Source organism: Rhipicephalus microplus, chromosome X (genome assembly GCF_043290135.1).
Source record: "Rhipicephalus microplus isolate Deutch F79 chromosome X, USDA_Rmic, whole genome shotgun sequence".
Taxonomy (NCBI): Eukaryota; Metazoa; Arthropoda; class Arachnida; order Ixodida; family Ixodidae; genus Rhipicephalus; species Rhipicephalus microplus.
The window spans coordinates 367,249,698-367,272,130 of record NC_134710.1 but is presented as its reverse complement, the minus strand read 5'-3'; the positions used below and the strand labels follow the sequence as shown (position 1 = coordinate 367,272,130).

The 22,433-nt window shown below is 45.4% G+C and overlaps 1 protein-coding gene across 1 annotated transcript; it reads right to left on the bottom strand.

The window, feature by feature from the left end:
* Positions 1-4,084: 4,084 nt before the first annotated feature.
* On the bottom strand, positions 4,085-21,937 carry LOC142775375 (uncharacterized). Its single transcript, XM_075876740.1, has 2 exons — positions 21,918-21,937; positions 4,085-7,268 (listed from the first exon to the last, which is right to left on the bottom strand). Exons 1-2 carry the CDS (start codon positions 21,935-21,937, stop codon positions 4,085-4,087), a joined length of 3,204 nt encoding a protein of 1,067 aa, XP_075732855.1.
* Between the last annotated feature and the right edge of the window lie 496 nt (positions 21,938-22,433).

The following is a 22,433-nucleotide window of genomic DNA, read 5'->3' as shown; positions in this document are numbered from 1 at the left end:
GACGCGTGACAAGTCACCCCGGAAAAGAAGACACAAACCCAAAAGTTGGTGAGATGAGGAAGTTAAGAGAGCCATAGCAAAACGTCAGGAAGCGTCTAGGGAACACAGACATGCTAAGCAGTGGGGTGAACCGACAGATGATGTTGAAAGAAAATGGGCAACCTTTCTAAGCTGTAGAAGGGATGCATCCCTTCTGATCAATGAAAAGATTAGAAGGAAGGGAGCTCAGTGGCTGGCAGAAGTACATAAAAAAGATAGAAAGGCAGCTGCGAAATTTTGGAACCATCTAAACACCCTAAGAAATGAGACGAGCCTAAAGCAGAGATTTATAAATACAGCCCAAGGTGCTAGGCTAGAAGGGGACGAAGCTATTGAATATATAACAACAAAAGTGACAGAAAAATTTCAACAAAGAAGTACTTTATGCACCACAATAGACAAGGACGAATCAAGTGGTGCAATGGCTCCATTTTCACAACAAGAGTGGGAAAGGGCTGAGAAAAGGGTTCCTAGTAGTACATCAACAGGCCCAGATGGCATTCCAATTAGGCTGATAAAAACATTAGGTCCGAAGTCTAAGCAGGCTTTGAAAGAGGCAGTGAGCACAATAATAATCGATGGTGAAGTTCCCGATGGATGGAAACTTAGCAGGATGAGCATGATCTATAAAGGAAAAGGGGACAAAGCTGGCATAAACAACTACCGCCCTATAACAGTGACATCAGTGGTCTACAGGCTCGCGATGCAGATTATAAAGGAAAGACTGCAGGCGTGGATAGCGGATGATGGGGTGCTGGGGGAACTGCAGAATGGGTTTCGGAAACACAGGAGGTTGGAAGACAATCTGTTCTCACTGACGCAGTGCATCGAAATAGCAGAAAAGGAACACAGGCCCCTGTGGCTAGCATTTTTGGATATCAAGGGAGCGTACGATAGCGTGGTTCAAGAGGAATTGTGGGGAATACTGGACACACTAGGCGTGGAACATGTAGTCACTAATCTTTTAAAGGGTATATATAAAGGTAACAAGGTAGTTATAAAGTGGGAAAAACAAGTATCCAAGCCTGCAGAGGTAAAACGGGGGCTTAGGCAGGGGTGCCCCCTGTCACCCTTATTATTCATGATGTACCTACAAGGATTAGAGGCAAAATTAGAGGGAAGTGGACTGGGCTTCAACCTCTCTTCAGTCAAACAAGGAAAACTTATTGATCAGGCACTACCAGCATTAATGTACGCAGATGATATAGTGCTAATGACCAACAACAAGGAAGATTTGCAGAGATTGATGGACATCTGCGGTAATGAGGGAGATAGGTTAGATTTTAGATTCAGTAAGGCAAAATCAGCACTCATGATTTTCAATGACAACGAAGGTAGTGAGCTTAGAATACAGGAGGTCACGCTAGAGATAACAGATAAATCCAAATATCTGGGCGTATGGATAAGCAATGAGACCGAGTATCTGAGGGAACACGAAATATACGTGACGACTAAAGGTAACAGGAATGCAGCAGTCATGAAAAATAGGGCACTGTGGAATTACTATAGGTATGATGTTGTGAGAGGAATATGGAAAGGGGTCATGGTCCCTGGGCTGACGTTCAGCAATGCGGTCTTGTGCATGAGATCAGAAGTTCAAGCAAGATTAGAAATTAAGCAACGTGGAATAGGTAGGCTTGCTTTAGGAGCTCACGGGAATACACCAAATCAGGGAGTACAAGGTGATATGGGATGGACATCATTTGAGGGCAGGGAAGCTAGCAGCAAGATAAAATTTGAGAAGCGATTCAGAGAAATGGGGGAAGAGCGTTGGGCTAGGAAGGTTTTCAGCTACTTGTACATGAAGAATGTCGATACAAAATGGAGGAAGCGAACCAGGAAGTTGACTGGTAAATACTTAGAAAACAGCAGGTGGCCAAACCAAAAAGAACTATCGGTTAAGAAGAAAGTGAAGGAAACGGAGACTGACATGTGGAGAATGGGCATGATTAAGAAGTCCGCACTAGAGATCTATCGAACGTTTAAGCGGGAAATTGTCAAGGAAAGGATCTATGATAATACTCGGGGTAGTTCTCTACTGTTTGAGGCCAGAACGGGAGTACTGCGAACCAAGACATATCGGGCCAAATACGAAGGGGTAGACACAGTATGCAGTGCGTGTGGAGAGGAAGAAGAAACTGCCGAACACTTGATAATGTTCTGTAAAGGGCTTCGCTCTATAGTTCAGGATGATGGCGCAGAGTTTTTCAAAGCACTGTGGTTTAGGGACCGGGAGGGCAAAATAGACTTTAAGCGGGTAGACTTAACTAGAAGGAGGTTATCTGATTGGTGGCTAAAGTCAAGGCACGAGTGAAAATTAAACTTTTCACTGCAAAGTACGAATCCTCAAACTCTTTTTTAAGGAAAAAAAATAAATATAACTTTTGATTCATTAGGTATTACGGCTTGGTGGCGCTAGCCATCGCCCGATCTAAAGGGTACAGCCATATCCATCCGTCCATCCATCCATGTAGCTACCTCTAGTTTAGTTCTTGCAGTGTTCACTAGATGGCGGTACCGTCTCCTGTATGTAGCCATTTCTCGTTTAGTTTTTGTAGTGTTTACTAGATGGTGGTACTTGTAGCTGATGATGAAAAGATGCAAGATGTTATAAACTAGAAAGCGGTACTTGTAGTTGATGAAAGACGCGAGATCTTATAAAATAGGAATGATGTCACATATGGCGCGTGTCATTGGTTGAAGGCAATCGTTCGACTTAGTGCGGCGACGTACGCTAGGGGGAGCGTTGTAATAAAATCCGTTCGCTGTTGGCGCGCGCTCGGAGTCGCCGGATAGATAAGGCTGCACAGCGGAGAGAGCGCAAGGCCAGACACACAGGCAACTAGTGGGTCTGATAGTCCTTGAACCAGACCGGTGGCCGGCGCTCTCGGGACGGCCGATGGGGATGCTGCACGGCCGGAGATGGTAATGAGCTTGTAGAGCTCTGTAGTACGCCAGGAGACCGCGATTGCGGCCCAGGAGAAGGCGGCTGCAGCATGGCAGGCTCCGGTACAGGCAGCTGCGGATCAGGAGCAGGCGACTGCGGTACGGCAGACTACAGTACGCCAGGAGGCGGCAGCTGCGACCCGGGAGAAGGCGGCGGCGGCAGGGCAGGCTGCGGCACTTGAACCGGAAGCTGTGGCGCAGGTAGCTCCGAACGTTGGTATGGTGGACGCGTGCCCCTCTCAGGAACCCGGAAAAGCTTGGAGGCGTTCCATGTGCGGCCGTCTGCAAGTCGGAAAGAGGCAGGTCCCCTCTTCCCCAACACCTCAGTTGGCGAGAAAAAGAGCGATCCCCCTTGAAGCGAACGGACAGCTTCTTGATTCGAACGAAATCACCCACAGCTATCTTTGGCTCTTTAGCAGCTCTCCTGCGGTCCGTGTACTCCTTACTGCTTTGCTATTGAAGCCGGACCCTTTGGCGCAGTCGCGCCAGTTCCTTTGCTGGGTCTTTTGCAAACGCTGGTGCCGAAAACCCTACAACATCCAATCTGGTTCAGGGCATTCGCCCATGCAGCAGAACTGCTGGGGCAACTCCAGTGGTAGCCTGTGGAGTACAGCAGTAAATAGAGAGGTAGTCCGTAACTGCTTGTCGGATAGGTCTCCTTTCGAGGAGTGAAACCTGGATGAAGTTCTTCAGAGTTCGATTGAACCTCTCGACTTGCTCATTCGCCTGGGGGAATATACAGATGAATGAGACAGCTTGATGGCTCGGTTTTGAAGAAAGGTTACAAATTCACGTCAAGTGAACTGCGGCCCATTGTCGCAAACAATCTCTTCCGGGTATCCTTCACGGGCAAAAACACTGGTTAAGAAGTCTTTCACGGTGCTTGTGGCCACTTCGCTGCAGAAATATATCTCTGGTCATTTGGAATGGTAATCGACCAGTGTTATAGCAAATTGGCTATTGTGAGGCGCATGTTCCAATGGGCCAACAATGTCTAGGCCCAGTTTCTGCCATGGCCTTTCAGGCCAGTCAATAGGCTGCAATGGCGCTGGCGATGTTTTGGCAGACTTATCTGCCTCCAGGCAGATGTGACAGTTTTTCACGGCAGATTCAGCTTGCTTGTCCATCCGTGGCCACCAGAATAGCTCACGAAGTCGCGCCTTTGTGCGCGTGATGCCCGGATGTGCCTCGTGGGCAACGGCGATGAACTGAGCCGTGAGAGAGGACGAAACAACGAGGCGTTCTGCGCGCAGTAGAAGGTCATCAAGAACAGAAAGTTCTTCGCGCACAGAGTAGAAAGGTTTTGCCTCCTCTGGTATGGACTTTTGTGGTGGCCAAGAACCGAGCACGAACGACTTGACCGTTTGCAGACAACCATCGTTGAGGACGGCTTGTTGAATTCTTCCTTCGTCACGCAGGCCGACTCGACCGACGACACAATTTCTTCATCCTTGGCCAGCTGTGCCTGCGCGGCAGGAGCTGGCAGCCGAGAAAGAGCATCTGCCACCGTGTTGGTGGACCGCTTGCAGTACTCGACAGTGAAATTGTAGCATAGGAGTCGCGCATTCCAACGTGCAATTTGAAGTGGCCTTCTGCCACGTCCTTGCGAAGACAGCGACGATACCAACGCCTGATGGTCCATTCGAATCTTGAAATGGCGACCCCAAAGGTAAGTGTGCCATCGTTCGCACGCCCAAATGCATGCCAACGCTTCGCGTTCGCCGACCGAGTACTTTCTTTCCGCTGGTGACAAGGTAAGAGACGCGAAAGCCACTGTGCGGAGCTCATGGCCATTTTGCTGCTGCAGAACGGCTCCCAGCCCACAGTCAGAAGCGTCGGTCGACACGATGACTGGAAGTGATGGATCGAACATGTGGAGAACTGTACTTGAAAGCATTTCCTTGACCCTCCGGAAACTGCTGTCTGCTTCGGCTGACCAGATGAATGGCTCATTCTTGCGAAGCAGAACGCGCATAGGCTCGACCACCTGGGCCAAGCGGGGAACAAACTTGGAATAGTATTCTACAAGACCCAGGAATGAACGGAGGGCAGCAACATCTGTTGGCACTGGAGTGTTAACTACCGAGTCTACTTTCTCTGGAAGCGGCGAGATACCTTGTGCAGTGACCTTATGCCCTAGGAAAGAAAGTTCTGGAACGTCGAAGAGGCATTTGTCGTTCAATTTCAGGCCTGCGGACTTGATTTTCTGCAAGACCTTTGTTAGGTTCAAAAGATGTTCTTCTGCACTTTTCCCAAAGACTATCACGTCGTCAATGTAGAACAACACACCAGGGCAGCCATCCAGAATGGTGGCCATCATCTTCTGAAATGCCGCTGGGGCGGAAGCTAACCCAAAGCAAACTCTCTTGAACCGAAAAAGTCCTTCATGCGTGATGAAAGCTGTCAGGTCCCTGCTGTCAGGTTGCAAAAGAACCTGATGGTAGGCAGAAGCCAAGTCAAGTTTTGAGAAGTGTGTCGCGCCTACCAAGGCATGAAGGAGTTCCTCTGTATGAGGCAACGGGAAGCTGTCTGGTACAATAGCCTTGTTAGGCTCCCGGAGGTCAACACAAATTCTGATGGTGCCGTCTTTTTTGTCAACGACAACAATGGGCGAAACCCATTCAGAAGCATCGATGCGTTCGATGATGTCAAGGCTCAGCAACCTGTGAAGTTCATTTGACATTGGTTCCCGAAGTGAATATGGAAGACGGCGCAGCTTCGAAGATACCGGCTGCACGCCTTGCCGAATCTTGACACGATGCGTGAACCGCTTAGCAAGACCCAACTCGGGACTGAAAAGTGAACCGAAGTCGTGTTCCAAGGCTGGCGGAAGGTTTGCTTGCCTGGGTTGCTCTATTGACTGCATCGGAATGTGACAACGTGTCGGGTCATTAACACGCGGCGGCGGGGCAACGGACGTGTGCAGGCACTGAAGAGTGGAGCCCTGTATTCGAAGATTTAGGGCCTTAATGCCATCAAGGCCAATCAGACAAGTTCCTTGGCGAACGATGTAGAAAAGAAGTGGTGCAGAGCGCCCTTTAAACTGAACGTCTGCCTGGAAACAGCCTAGCACGGAAATTGGGCGCTTCGAATAGTCAAACAAAGTGACATGCGGTACTGGGAGAAGCAAACTGCTTTGAAAATGTTGGTGAAATTCTTGCTCTGATAGAATTGAAACAGACGACCCTGATTCAACAAGGAATGACAACTTGACATCCGCTACGCGTACTTGTATGTAAATTGCGCTGCGAGCGGGATGCTGCACAGTCAAAACTTGCTCAGAACTTCCCCCTGACAAAGCATCGTCATCGATGCCAACTTCACGAATCCTGCCTTGCATTTGACGCTTGCGGTTGCATACTTTCTGAAAGTGGCCCTTGATACCGCAAAACAAACACTTCTTTCCCTGCGCAGGGCATTGTGACGCTGATGCGCGGTGATTCCGCGAGCCGCATCGGAAACAGTGTGGTGAAACGGACCGGCTATCTCTGTCTCGCCGAGGGGGGCGGGGCCCCTGCGGCGCACGCGAACCGCTAGCGCTTGGAGAGTTTTGCTGAAAATGCGCTTTTGGCTGGAAATTGAATTTTCGCGAAGAATGCGAATACTGGGAACGGCGCCGTACAGAAACAGGCTCGACCGAAGCAGAAAATTCCTTCAGCTCTTCAGCTGCTTGCTCAAACTGAAGAGCGATCCGCACTGCGCTCTCGAACGAAAGGGAGGAACCCTCGAGCAGCAACCGTTCACGTACGCGGTTGGAAACAACGCCGGCAACAAATCGGTCCCGCAGAGCATCATCTTGTGAAGCGAACGAACAATGCGAAACGAGCTCCCGTAAAACAGCAACAGAGTCATGAACGGACTCGCCTGCGTGTTGGCTGCGGCGGTGGAAACGATGACGCTCGACGACGACGTTACCCGACGTGGAAAACTGCTGCCGTAAGGCGATGAGTGCAGCCTCGTACTCGTCATTAGCGGCCGCGGGAGGCTTCTCTTGTACTTCCGGTGTTGCGGCATTTGACCCTGCAGGTAAAGTCCGGTAAATACGCTGCCCTTCCACCCCCAAACAATGCAGAAGAATGGCCTTGCGTCGCGCTGGTCGGAACTCAGCTGCTCCGGACGCTAGAAGGTAGACTGTTAAGGTCTGCTCCCACTCCTCCCATGGAAGTGACGGCCGGCCGGGCGTCGGGAGGAACGGTGGCGGCGGAGCAAGGCCGGAGAAACTCATGGCGGGGCGGACCCGGACGACACTCGATGCTGAAGGTAGCTTGACGTGTTTATCCCATCTTCATCGCCAATGTGATGTTTGCGAAAGACGTAAGGAGCACCGGCAGCACCACCGTACAAAAAGACGTTTATTGTACGCAACACATCGAATATATACATAAAGGACAGACGTGCCCCCTGGGGGTGAAAGAACACAAAGTAAAAACCGAAACTGAATATAACATGCACCTTAATAGACAAGGATGGATCAAGTGGCGCAGTGGCTCCATTTTCACAACGAGAGTGGCAAAGGGCTGAGAAGAGGGTTCCTAGTAGTACATCAACAGGCATCCCAATTATACTAATTAAAGCATTGGGTCCCAAGTCCAAGAAGACTTTGAAAGAGGCAACAAGCAAGACAATAATCGATGGTGAGGTCCCCGAGGGATGGAAACTTAGCAGGATGAGCATGATCTATAAAAGGAAGGGCGACAAAGCCGACATAAACAACTACCGTCCTATTACAATGACATCAGTGGTCTACAGGCTGGCGATGCAGATTATAAAGGAAATACTGCAGGCATGGATTGAGGATGAGCGGGTGCTAAGAGAACTCCAGAATGGGTTTCGCAAACACAGGAGGTTGGAAGAGAATCTGTTCTCACTGACGCAGTGCATCTAAATAGAAGAAAAGGAACACGGGCCACTGTGGCTAGCATTTTTGGATATCAAGGAAGCGTACGATAGCGTGGTTCAAGAGTACTTGTGGGGAATACTGGACACACTAAGTGTGGAAGATGGAGTCACTAATCTTTTAAAGAATATCTATAAAAGTAACAAGGTAGTAATAAAATTGGGAAACCAGATATCCAAGCCCACAGAGATAAAACGGGGGCTTAGGCAGAGGTGTCCTTGGTCACACTTGTTATTCATGATGTACCTACGAGGATTAGAGGCCAAATTAGAGGGGAATGGACTTGGCTTCAACATCTCTTTCATAAAACAAAGAAAACACATTGAACAGGCACTTTCAGCATTGATGACATCGTGCTAATGGCCGACAACAAGGAAGATTTGCAGAGATTGATGGACATCTGCGGTATTGAGGGAGATAGGTTAGATTTCAGATTCAGTAAGGAAAAATCAGCAGTCATGATTTTTAATGGTAATGAAGGTACTGAGTTTAAGATACAGGAGGTCACGCTAGAGATAACACATAAATACAAATATCTGGGTGTATGGATAAGCAATAGGACCGAGTACCTAAGGGAACACGAAATATACGTAACGTCTAAAGGTAACAGGAATGCAGCGGTGATGAAAACCACAGGGCACTGTGGAACTACAATAGGTATGATGTTGTGAGAGGAATATGGAAAGGGGTCATGGTTCCTGGTCTGACTTTCGGCAATGCGGTCTTGTGCATGAGATCAGAGGTACAAGCAAGATTAGAAATTAAGCAACGTGGAATAGGTAAGCTTGCTTTAGGAGCTTACGGGAACACACCAAATCAGGGAGTACAAGGTAATATGGGATGGACGTCATTCGAGGGCAGGGAAGCTAGCAGCAAGATAACATTTGAGAAGCGATTGAGAAAAATGGGGGAGGAGCATTAGGCTAGGAACGTTTTCAGCTACTTGTACATGAGGAATGTCGATACAAAATGGAGGAAGTGAACCAGAAAATTGATGGGTAAGTACTTAGAAAGGAGGAGGGGGGCCAAACCAAAAAGAACTATCGGTTAAGAAGAAGGTGAAGCAAACAGAGACTGATATGTGGAGAATCGGCATGATTAATAAGTCCGCATTAGAGATCTATCGAACTTTTAAGCAGGAAATTGCCAAGGAAGGGATCTATGGAAATACTTAATTGGCGTAGTTCTCTACTGTTTGAGGCCAGGACGGGAGTATTGCGAACCAAGACATATCGGGCCAAATACGAAGGGGTAGGCACGGTATGCAGTGCATGTGGAGAGGAGAAGGAAACTGTCGAACACCTGATAATGTTCTGTAAAAGGCTTCACCCTATAGTTCAGCATGATGGTGCATAGTTTTTCAAAACACTGGGGTGTAGAGACAGCGAGAGAAAAATAGTCTTTAAGCGGGTAGACCAGAGCGTTGCTCTGGTTATCGGGAAATGACTCGAACTTCAGAAATTTTGATAAATGTATTTGTAACTTAACTTTTAGTTTTTGGTTTCAGTCTTGATTAGATGCGTGCGTGCAAGCTAATCATGATTTCAAAAAAAAAAACGAGACTGCCCATGTTCTCTTCACATATATGCTTTGAATTTTCGAAATAGCTGCATTCAGTTGTTTGTTTTGTACGCATCTGTGCTTTTATTTTCTTTGAACATTGAAAAAGTGATCGTGGACGACGCGAGACACCATATGTGCAGTTGGGCTGCACTCCATGTTGGGACATGGCCGTGTGTGATAAAGGTCGTCCTGCTAGAAGTGTGAATTAGGCATTTAGAGCAGGGCATGGGCCTGATGTTGAATTCTGTATATCAGATACTGATGTGTCACCGCCGAGCTTTTTGTCACATTATAGCGAAGTCTATGGTTGAAATTACTTGTACGTTTTTGTATGTTAAATCAGAGCGCATAGCGACACATTAAAAAGCCATTTATACATCCTTATATTTAGACTTGTTCAGGTCTCTTTATGTCTGCACAGGATCGTCTGACTTAAGACAGCCGTGCGAGTAATCATTCTCATGATGATGTAACCCTTAGAGGTTTTTTTCTATCACATTCTGTCGGTCAGAAGGCTCGTGCATGCATTGTTGCATTGAACCTCCGGCCACAAGTGAAACACGACAACGCACGCCACAAATCGAGCAGACAGAACACGTCGCAATCACCGCATGCACTCCGCAAATGAACAGCCATTGCACCACCGAAGCGAAAAAGAGAGAGGGGTGGGGGTGAAAAAAAAGAATACGAGAAGGGTGAGCTCTGCATGGCAACGGAGAGAGAAAAAAAATCACAGGATACCCCCGGAGTGAATGATGAGTGGGGCGAAGCGCTGGATGGTTTCAGCTAAACCGTGAACCATCCGCGAATATCGCCGACTACACCATCAAGTACATGACAAACACTGTATATATTTATACAACAAATTTAATTATTCGTAAGTGGTTGCTATACGTCGCTTCCATTCCCCCATTATTATCATCTTGTTCCTAATATATGTTAATGATATCTATATGTGCCTTGAGCCTAACGTTAAAATGAGATTATTCGCTGACGACTGCGTGATCTACACCACTATCTGCACAACTGATGACCAGCTTAGACTTAATACCACACTAGCTAACATTGCATGTTGGTGCCTTGAGTGGGGAATGGAAATTAACGTGTCAAAAACAGTTTGCCTTAGCATAACTCGCAGAAAAACAATCCAGCATTTTAATTACAATTTGGTCGGCACAAACATTGCAAGAAACGACGCTGTTAAATACTTGGGCGTTACCTTCACAAGTAAACTGAAGTGGGATGCACATATAAGCAGCACATACACAAAAGCCTATCGCCAGCTAGGGTTCCTGCGTCGAAAACTTGCATTGGCGCCTTCTAATGTAAAACTGACAGCATATAAATCTCTCATAAGGCCGATCCTCGAGTACGCCAGCATTGTTTGGAACCCCCACCAAAAATATCTTTCCAACAAATTAGAAATCGTCCAACGCAAGGCCCTTCGCTTTATCTATTCTAAGTATTCGAGGCATGGCAGTGTCACTGAGCTGCGCAGGCGGGCATGCTTGCCGACCCTTGCAGCCCGTCGCCGTGTCTCTTCCTTAAAGTTTATTTTTCTTTTGTATCACAACGGTTTAAACATAGATAAAGACAACTATATAAAGCCGCCTAACCGTCACTCCCTTCGTACCAACCACAATAAGTGCATCAGACCATTCATGTCATGCTGTGACACTTTTAAATATTCATTCTTCCCGTCAGCAGTGGAAGAGTGGAACAAATTGCCACGTTAATGCGTTAATTTTTCCTCTGCAGATTCATTTGTTCGGAATGTAGAAAGCCTGTTTTATGAAGACTAAAAGCAACTTTTGTTTTTTTTTTGATGTTTGTGAGCGCTTCCGAACACACTGATCACTGTATCCCCTGCTAATACCTCGATGTTTTGTGACCTGTCCATGATTTTGTACAATTGCTTTCATCGTTCAAGTTTTATTTTCACCATCGTCTTGTGATTCTGTTTTTTTTCCGCTATGTGCGATATTGCCTGGTTTGTACGCGACTGTGTATATTTGCCCGCCCACCCTGTATGAGCCTGAGATAGGCTTACAGTAATAAATAAATAAATAAAAAATAAAATAAATAAAAATTATAACGGCTTTATGGTCGGCGAAGTGGTGGATCGGTGATGGGGCGCAGTGGGATGGTTGCAAGGACAAAGTAGTGGGCAGTTTGCGAAGGTGGAACTATAGGCGGTCACTTATAAACAAGGCATGGACACAGTGGGACAATCTATGTTTTTTAAAGTACACCTGAATACAAGTACATGGCCACCTTGCATTTCATATTTGCTACTTCTCAACAGTATTTTCTTTATGGTCGGTGAAGTGGTGGATCGGGGATGGGGCGTAGTGGGATGTTTGCAAGGACGAAGTAGTGGGCAGTTGCAAAGATGAAACTATATGTGGTCACGTACATGGTGGCTACGTCATCTAGGCGAGGCCCCGCCCTGCACGGATTTGTTGTGAAAACAGTCTCAGCCTCATAAGAGCCTATAGTTATCGTGGCTAGAGGGGGAAGTGTGGCAGATGAGAGCGGAGGTTTGCACAATTTCACAGTGAAAGATGGTGGCCACACCACATGGCGCTTCCTGCGCAATAGGTGCCTGGAGCGGCATTTGCTGGCTTTACACATTGCCGCGAGACATTAGTTTCACTCATTTTGAACACCTGCTTACACACTGTGTCCATGCTTTTTAAGGCGTTATAAGTTTATTTCGCTAAGAAGAACATGTTGAAAGTTCCGAGTAGCGTTAATCGATTGAAAAAATAGCGTGAAATACTTTAAATTGTGACGGAACTATTGTGCCGCACGGAGCTGTTGAGCGCCAGTCCTGTGTCGTTATTATGGTGTTGCGCTCTTTCTGCGCTGCTTTTACTGTGTTTAACGTGCTTCAGCTGAGCGTAACCACTGGCTCGCATCCATAGCTAAACTGACTTAAGAGGCTCTCTTGGTGAAAAGTGAACTCTTTACAATCATTTATAGCGAGTATATGATGATGATGATGCCTCCGCTATGGCTCTTGCCTACTCAGGGGAATTGGCCAAGAATCGAGGATATGAAATTTAAGGCCTTTTAAATGATACGTAGTCCTAACAAAAGGAGGATAAAGCACACGTAAATACAGAAAGAGTACAATATTTCCTTTTTGCCATTTCGACCAGACAGAATAATATATATCTTGAATCAAATTGCAGTAATTTCGAACACGTTTAAAATTGATGTTTAGAATTTGCTTATTACTACAATAACAAACATACAAATAGGAATTTAGAGGTGCATTCATTTTGTTTCATAAAGATAATTGCAAACGGCATCGAAGGCATTCCTGTGGCTGTAGCCCACAACGAGAGCACGAAAGGAGAGTATATTCTCAATAGTGAAGGTCAGCCCTGGGTTAGCGAATGGGATGACAAGGAGACAGTTTCTTAAAAGTCTGTGACGGCAACATGACAAAAAATAATGCTCTATTGATTCCAGATCTGTACAAAAGCTCCATAGGGGAGATATTCCCAGACCAGCCCTGTGTGAATATAGATTTAAAGGTGGCACACAACATCGTAATATTGTTAGCATGACTTCCAGTTGTCTAGAATGACGCCAGTCAGATATCCATCGATATTTCAAATGTTTAAATTCAGTGCACGGTGTTACTGATTCTATGGCATCAGCCCTGAGCGAAAATTTTCTATATCTTATCGCCGTTATACGAGCCAGCACCAGAAGCACAGAAAGTATTGGGCCATTTAGTGCCATTAGAGCTAACGATTCCGCCATTTCATTTAATTCTAACCCGCAATGTCCAGGTATCCATAATAATTTTAAGAACTTCAGCTGTGAAGGAATTAGCGTAAGGAATGTCCTTAAGGCATCCGATTTAGATGGAACTGTCACCTGTCAGTGACGTACATACGGACAGGGAGTCCGTAAGCAGTGTGGGTGTCCTAAGTTAATGTCATAGTGCTAGAACAATGGCCAAAAGTTCAGCTTCAAAAATAGGTGTGAAATCTGGTAGTCTTACAGAAACCGACCAGTCAAGTGAAGGAGAGTAAATGACTACTCCCGCCTTTTCGTCTATTACTGAAGCATCAGTGGCGATTACAATATTTGTTTCCACATGTGCAAGATAATCTTACAAGCGGCTATTTAGGACCCTGTGTGATTGAAATTTAGGCTTATAGAGAAAAATCTCATCATACTTCTTAAGATTTTGATTTGGCATGTTTGCTGCTGGTATATCTCGAATTTTCAGATTAATTCTGTCAAGTTGCTCCTGAACAAAATTAAATTGTGGTGTATGAAAATGTGGCCAATGAGCAAGAAAAAAAAGAGTCTGGGTCGTTGATGAATACATATTGTGCTCGTCTTAACAAAGAGCTATAAAATTTTAGATAAGCCTGAATCGTCAGGATACGAAATCGACAAGGCAAGGTTGGTAAGCGCGCCTCCTGATACAAAACATTGTTCGCAACCAATTTGGGGAGCCCTAGGCCTAGGCGCAGGGTTTCACGCTCCAAAACAATCAAAGGTTTAAGTTTATAAGCAGGGCCACCTGAGAATAACACACATTAAAATTCTAGTATGAGACGTATATGTCACAGGTCCCGCTAATTAGGGAGGCGATCTCTGGGCTTATTTTAAGGGCCGAAGTATCGGCCCACCGAACCGCACCACGAAAGCGTGGACACAATCAAGAAGTGATCCTATTTGGCGCGCCAGCGGACGCCGGCTGTGGCCCAAAGAACAAGTCAGAGCAGAGAGTTGATAAACAAAACAAAATTATATTTTCAATAATGGCAGATCAAAACGATACACAAATAAGCACACTCGACAATAGCTGAATACGATATGTCACCAATCAAACAACGTACTACACAGTACAATCAGCCACACTCGAAACAACGAACATAAACAACAATATGCACTACAATGCAGTCGCATGCATCGAACAACCAAGACACTTAAAGACTAAAGAGTTCGAAAACGTATTCAGTCCAAAGACCACAGAACAAAAGCCTGAATGACACTCTTCCGAGAATCACTCACTCAAAGTCCAGTGCTGTTGTCGTTTTGCTGCCCTCGAAGTTTCTCTTCCAGGAACCCTCGCGTCTTCAATTGGCCGCTCTCCAAGCACCAAACTTTTTCGCCGGTAACACGTCGGCTTCCCACGTGCAGCTGTTGCCACGCGTCTTCGCTCGCTGGCGGTAGACACACACTCTTGCCTGTAGCACGAGTCTTCACCCCTGCGGTGGAAATCCTCTTCATTGCCTCTGTCACAGGTCCCGTTAATTAGGGAGGCGATTGCTGGGCTAATTCCAAGGGCCGAAGTATCGGCCCCTCGAGCCGCACCACGAAAGCGTGGACAATTTAGAAGTGGTCCTTTTTGGCGCGCCAGCGGACGCCGGCTGTGGCCCAAAGAACAAGTCAGAGCCGAGAGTTGATAATCAAAACAAAATTATATTCTCAATAATGGCAGATCAAAAACAATACACAAGTATGCACACTCCACAATCGTTGAATACAATATGTCGCCAAACAAACAACGTACTACACAATACAATCAGCCACACTAGAAACAACGGACACAGACAATACGCACTTCAATGCAGTCGCATGCATTGAACAACCAAGACACTTAAAGACTAAAGAGTTAGAAAACTTATTCAGTCCAAAGTTCTTGGAACAGAAGTCTGAATGATACTCTTTCGAGAATCACTCACTCAAAGTCCAGCGTTGTTGTCGTTCCGCTGCCCCCGAAGTTTTTCTTCCAGGAAACCTCGCCGAAGTTTCTCTTCCAGGAAACCTCGCGTCTTCAATTGGCCACCCTCCAAGCTTCAAACTTCTTCGCCGGAAACACGTCGGCTTCACACACGCAGCTGTTGCCACGCGCCTTCGCTCGATAGCGGTAAACACACACTCTTGCCTGTAGCTCGAGTCGTCACCCCTCAGGTGGAAATCATCTTCTTCTCCTGCTTTGTCTCTACGGAAAAAAACCTTCGACGACTACACGGCGGAATCTCTACGCGCGCTGGCGCTAACTTCCGTCTTCTCCTGATCTTTTGTCTCGGCTGCTCGATTAAATACCTTCCGCGCGAGATTCCAGAAAGTTCTCATCATTTCGTCGGCGCGATGCGCAGCGAAGACTGGGGAGAGGGCGAGACGGTTTGAAGGCCGTCCGCGACGGATGACTCAACCCGGCATCACCACGCCCCTTTCCATCTAGAAATTTCCAGAGCTTGCTCGGCCGCCGATGTGGGGTGAGGAGGTTCGTCGGCGAACCTACGCTTCCGAGAGGAGAGGCGCGCGCCCGGGGAGTCGTTGGATGTTTGTTTTCTTTTTTTATGCATGGTTGACCTCGCGGCGTCACTCTGGCGCTTCGTCGCGAGAATTTGGCGGCGCGCCCTTTTTGAGCGCTCGTTTTGTGACAGCTTCCTTTGTCACTGAGGACAAAAGGCTTCGCCCACACGGCGGAATGACCCTACGCACAATTGCGCCAAACTTTCTTCTTCTCCTCCTTTTTCACTGAGGACCAAAGGCTTCGCCGACGACACGGCGGAACACCCTACGCACTCTGGCGTGAAATTCCTTCTTCTCCTGCTTTCCCATCTCCGCTGCTGGGTTAAATATCTTCCGCGCTAGATTCCAGAAAATTCTCATCGTTTCGTCGGCCCGATACGCAGCGAAGGCTGGGGAAAGCGCGAGACGGTTCGAGGGCCGTTCGCGACAGATGACGCAACTCTGCATCACCATGCCCCTTTACCTCGAGAACCTTCCAGGGCTTGCTCGGCCGCCGATGTGAGGAGGTTAGTCAGCGAGACTACGTTTCCCAGAGGGGATGGACGGCGCACCCGGGGAGCCTTTGGATGTATATTTTCTTTTTTATCGTTGACTTTGAGGCGCCTCTCTGCGCTTGGTCGCGAGAATTCGGTGGCGCACCCTTTTTTGGGCCCTTGTTTGTGACAGCATATACATTTTGTAAATCTTTGTCAGTGTCTCTGCGTAAACCATAGCGTCTGCTGGTCAATCTGCGAATCATGCCTAAGGCACGTTGTGCCTTACTTGCCATACTCTCTATGTGAGAAGTCCAGTTTAATTTATCATTATAAATCATTCCGAAATATTTAAGCGACTCAACATGTAGAATAGACTCTTCTTTAAAACAAATAATAATTGAGATACGATTTAGTAATGGAAATATCAACATTGTGCTTTTTTTATACATTTAGTGACATGCATATTGTCTCTAGCCACCCTTCTTGCAAATTCATATACCTCTGCAGTTTTTGATATAAGGAATAAATGTCAATCTCTGCTGCAAATAAGGCAATGTCATCAGCATACACGTATACATGCACATACTGGCTGTAAGGAATTGAACTCATTAAGATGTTGAATAATATTGCCACGCTCAGAGCAGACAGAGAAGGAAGACGATGTGCGCGCCAAAAGTCTCGTGAAAAGGGACACTGAAGAAGACGACGTGCTTTTGATCAGAGGTCACGTCTCTAGTCCAAAGAAGAAGAACGCCCAAGGATTGTGAAGCTGCCAGCCTGTTTCTCCTGATTCTCGTCTTGGGTTCTTGGCCAAGGATTGAGTAGTGCTTTATTTTATAGGGCTTTCCTATTTTTTGAGTGCAATAGTTGGTCGACAAGCTCTTTTGGTCCAGTTTAGACCAGAGAGAATGCCCTATTCGTCGCCGGGACCAGGGTCTTTCCTCTGGTCTGCATCCATTCCTCCGCAGGAGCTGCGAGTGGATGTTTTCTTGTGAAATGGTATATCGTCAGTTCCTGTGGCGTAAGTTCCTACCAATGAGGCCATAATTCGGATAAAAAACCCAAAGACGATACAAACGGAACTGCGGTCGGCAACGGCCCACTTCCAGACCATCACCGAGGTCTGCCAGTTCGGCAAAGGGGATATAGGCTGTTTTTCTCCTGACCAATTCTGCATACAAGATCTCCTAAAGTGCAAGATGTTCGCATCTAATCCGGTGAGCGCGTTTATTCTACCGCATTCAGCATGTTCTAGAGGTCTAGTCCGTGGCGTTGACATCAACATGACACCAACTGAAATTCTATAATTGTTTTCGCCAGCTGGTGTTATTTAAGTTTATCGGTGCGCACGTGTTGCTGACAAGAAGAAAATACTAACCGAGTCCGTCATAGTGACATTCGCAGGAGCAGTCCGACCATCAGAAATTAAGGCATGGCCTATCATTTACCGAGTCGAACCTCTCTCCCCTTGACCTATTCAATGCGTCAAGTGCTGGCGTTATGGACACACCATAAAAGGTTGCAGGTCTGCTGTCAGGTGCAGAGTATGTGGAGAAGAGCAAGATTCTAAAGAGTGTCTAGGTAACAATAAAAAAGGCAATGAAAAGGTAGCTTATGTCAGGGAGCTCATGCTGCAGACTTTTCAAACTGTCCTGCAAGGGTTCGTGAATTGCAAATTCTCGAAATAGCTGAATGTCGGCGATGCTCTCGTAAGGAAGCAGTAACTGAAATTCAAGCACGAAACTTAGATTATGCTAGCATTACAGCACGTCATATACCAGCACTGGAAGGGTCGCTCTCTGCTTCTATTGTGGAAGCAATTGATAAAGCAACCGAAAAGGTGATGGAACGCCTAGCTGGAAGCCTTTATGAGACATTGACCCATATACTCACGAACCAGATGGCCCACTTATTGGGCACAGTTGAAAATCTCAGCCCACCTAGTCAAAACAGCGAAAGCAAAGGACCTTCAAATGAGGTAGTCTCAGATAACTGGTAGCAGGGTGCTCAAGTCGAGAGTGCATGCTGAAGTCACCCTCGGTCAAAGCGAAGCTACCTGGGAAGACATTTCAGAATCAGATGAAATGGAGATGGATCCCCGATCACTAAAGCGCTGAAGATCCCCTTTGAGCAAAAAAGGTACTCAACCTAGCCACTCAAAGTCCAAGAAATACCAAAAGCACAGCCCATCTAAAGCCAATTTTCTAAAAGAAAGTATCTTAAATAAGGCAGTCACTGAAATCATTTTAGCCAAACCACAGAGTCACCTAAAATTCTTCCCTGGAATCGCCAGTCAATTCATTCAGCAATAACCAATTTATCATTCTTAGCATCGAAATTCAATCCAGATATAATTGCATTACAAGAAACCTGGCTTTCAACACATCAGATCTTTCAATTAAATCGATATAGATCTTTCAGTCTGGACTGTCCATCGAAAGGTGGAGGCCTGGTATTTTTATTATTAATAAAATAAGTGTGAAGGCTACTATTGCCTATAAGCATATGTCACTGGAAAGCGAAGTTTTCGCCTTGGAAATCACTTTGACAGGTTGCCTGCCTTTCTTACTACTCAATGCATACTTCACTACAAGGGTTCTAGACACTCGATGTTTGGACATTGCACTGACATCCAGTTGTAGAGATAAAATTCTAGTGGGAGATTTCAGTTCCCGCCATACCTGTCGTGTTTTCGAACCGATGGTTGTCGTAAACGGTTGTGGAAGTGGACAGCAGATAACGATTTATCGTGCCTCAATTCCCGAACCCCTACTTTTATTAGTGGCATGTCTCGCTCATCACTGGATTTAAGTTTATTTAGTTCCTTCCTCACTAGTTTGTCATAGACTGTCTTGAATGTGCCACCAACAGGGATCACTTGCCAGTAATATGTGAAATTGTTTGTCCTACAACACCATGATGCAGTCAGAACGGAGTATATATAAATTATAATAAATTTAAACAACACCTAGAATCTGTCTTGACCATTCATTCTGAAGAGACAGAAGACACAAAAGCTATGAGACTATGTGCATTGCTAAAAAAACCTATAAAAAAGCTGAATTTGTAGTTAAGTCTGCAAACAGCACAAATCACAGTCTGTAGTGGAATCCTGAGTGTGCACGGGATTACCAACGACGACAGGCCGCGTGGAAAAAACTTTTGTACAATCAGTGTCCACGTAATTGGTCTGGTTACAAGTTTTATGCTGCAAATTTTAAGCGCACAATTTTCTTAGCTAAAGAGGAATACGATAGAAAAAATTATAACTATCTTTTTAACCGTAAGAACAAAAGTGCCCTGTTTAGGTTCCTCAGATCACGTAAAATTCTGCCATCTTCAACCAATGTAGACTGTGAAATCATGTCGCCCGATGATACGAAAAAAATCTTTGGAAATCATAGCAAAAGGACTACAGTGTCGATTCTCATCAAGCAAGTTGTATGATCTAAGACCTCCCATGGTAACAACAGATTTTACTAGAGTTATATTGGGAGAATTAGCTCAGGTTGTTCGGAATTTACCCACATCAGCTCCCGGTCCAGACAGAATTGTAGTTGCCATGATAAAATTATTATTTAAATTGTCACCAGGTGACCTCCTGAACACTGTAAATTATTCGTTAAGACACGCCTGGATTCTATACAATTGGAAGTCAGCAAAAAGAATTCCGATAGAGAAAAAACAAAGTTTAGACTATAACATAGGAAACATATAACCAATTTCCCTTACTTCTAATATGGTAAAGCTTCTTGAGTGAGTGCTTCTTAAGACAATGACAAGCTGTATGACAGAAATTTCATTATTAAACCCTAATTGAATTGGCTTCAGAGAACACTGTTCGATATGGTGAGCTCATGCTGATTTAGAAAGCCATATCCAACTTGCTCGCAAAAGAAGACAACGTGCTGCTCTATTGACTTTGGACATAGCCAAAGCGTATGACAGTGTGGAATTTTCAGTGCTACTCGAAATACTTCTAAGCCAGAATTTCCCAAAGTATATTATTGCGTGGCTGGGAGAATTTATGAGAGCAAGAGAATTTTATTGTTCTAAGAATGGCTGAGCTTCGACAAAATATAAACAAACTCGCGGAGTTCCCCAAGGGGCTGTTTTGTCTGCAATATTATTCAACATCTTAATCAGTTGAATCCCTTGCAGCCAGGATGTGCATGTATATGTGTATGCAGATGACATTGCCTTCTTTGCAGCAGATATTGAGTTTCATTCCTTATATCAAAAACTGCAGAGGTATATGAATTTGCTAGGGGGGTGGCTAGAGACAATATGCATGTCATTAAATGTAAACAAAAGTGCAATGTTGCTATTTCCGATAACAGATCATATCTGAATTAATATTTGTTTAAAAGAAGAGCATATTCCGCAAGCCAAGTCTCTTAAATATTTGGGAATGGTTTATAACGATAAATTAAGCTTGATCAGCAGACGCTATGCTTTACGCAGGGACACTCTGCATGCATATGATTTACGAAATGTATATGCGTCCTATTCTGGAATTTCGATGTGTGTTATTCTCAGGTGGCCCAGCTTATAAGCTTAAACCTTTGATTGTTTTGGAGCGTAAGGCCATGCGAGTATGCCTAGGGCTCCCTAAGTTTTTTGCGAACAATGTTTTGTACCAGGAGGCGCGCTTAGCAACCTTGCCTTGTCGATTCCGTATCCTGACAGTTCAGGCTTATTTGAAATTTTATAGCTATTCGGTAATACGAGCATAATATGTATTCATTAACGACCCAGACTCTTTCTTTCTTGCTCATTGGCCGTGTTTTCATACACCACAAATTAATTTTGTCCAGAAGCAACCAGACGGAATAAACGTAAAAATTCGAGATATGCCAGCAGCAAACAAGTCAAATCAAAATCTCATCATAAAATATGATGACATTTTTTCCTGTAAACCTAAATTTCAATCACACCGGGTCCTAAATAGCCACTTGCAAGATTACCTTGCACACGTGGAAACAAATAATGTAATAGCCAATGATGCTTCAGTAATAGATGAGAAGGCGGGAGTAGGTATTCACTCTACTTTACTTGACTGGTCGTTTTCAGTAAGACTGCCAAACTTTACACCTATTTTTGAAGCTGAACTTTTGGAAATTGTTCTGGCACTACAAAAACTAACTTTGGACGCCAACACTGCAATTATAATTACAGACTCTCTGTCCGTATGTACGTCACTGACAGCTTCATCTCAATCAGATGCCTTAAGGACATTCCTTACGCTAATTCCTCCGCAGCTTAACCTCTTAAAATTATTATGGGTACCTTGACATTGCGGGTTAAAGTTAAATGAAATGGCGGACTCATTAGCTCGAATGGCACTAAATGGCCCAATACTTTCTGTGCTTCCGGTGCTGCCCAGTATAACGGCTATAAGATATCGAAAATTTGCACTCAGTGCTGATGACATAAAATCAGTAACACCAAGCACTGAATTTAGACATTTCAAATATCGATGGAAATCTGGCTGGTGTCATACTAGACAACTGGAAGTCATGTTAACAAGACTGTGATGTCGTGTGCCCCCTTTGAATCTCTATTCACACGGGGCTGGTCTGGGAATATCTCCTCTATGCAGCTTTTGTACATATCAGGAATCAATAGACCATTTGTTTTTCTCATGTCGCCGTTACAGTATATTGAGAAAACGTCTCCTTGCTATCCCATTTGCTAACCTTGGGCTGCCCTTCACCATTGAGAATATACTCTCCTTTGGTGCTTCGGTTCTGGGCTACAGCCACAGCAATGCCTTCAATGCCGTCTGCAGTTATCTTCGTGAAACAAAACGAATGCGCCTCTAAATTCCTTTTTGCATATTTGTTATTATGTTATTATTAAGCAAATTCTAAAAAGTTTAAACGTGTTTTGAAATTACTGCAATTTCACTTCGAGATATATATTATTCTGTCTGGTCAAAATGGCAAAAAAATATTGCACTCTTTCTGTTTTTACACGTGCTTTATCCTCCTCCTGTTAGGATTAGGTATCATTCGAAAGGCTTCAAATTTCATATCCTCAATTCTTGGCCAATCCCCTTGAGTGGGCAAGAGCCATCCTTGGTGGAGGCATCATCATCATCATCAGGTCTCTTGCTCTTGGCTTCTGCATAAAAACACACGCTGTCTGTTCTCGGACTCAACGTCTCGGTGATCTGCTTACATTGAACCGCCACACTGGCGGAGGCGCTGGAC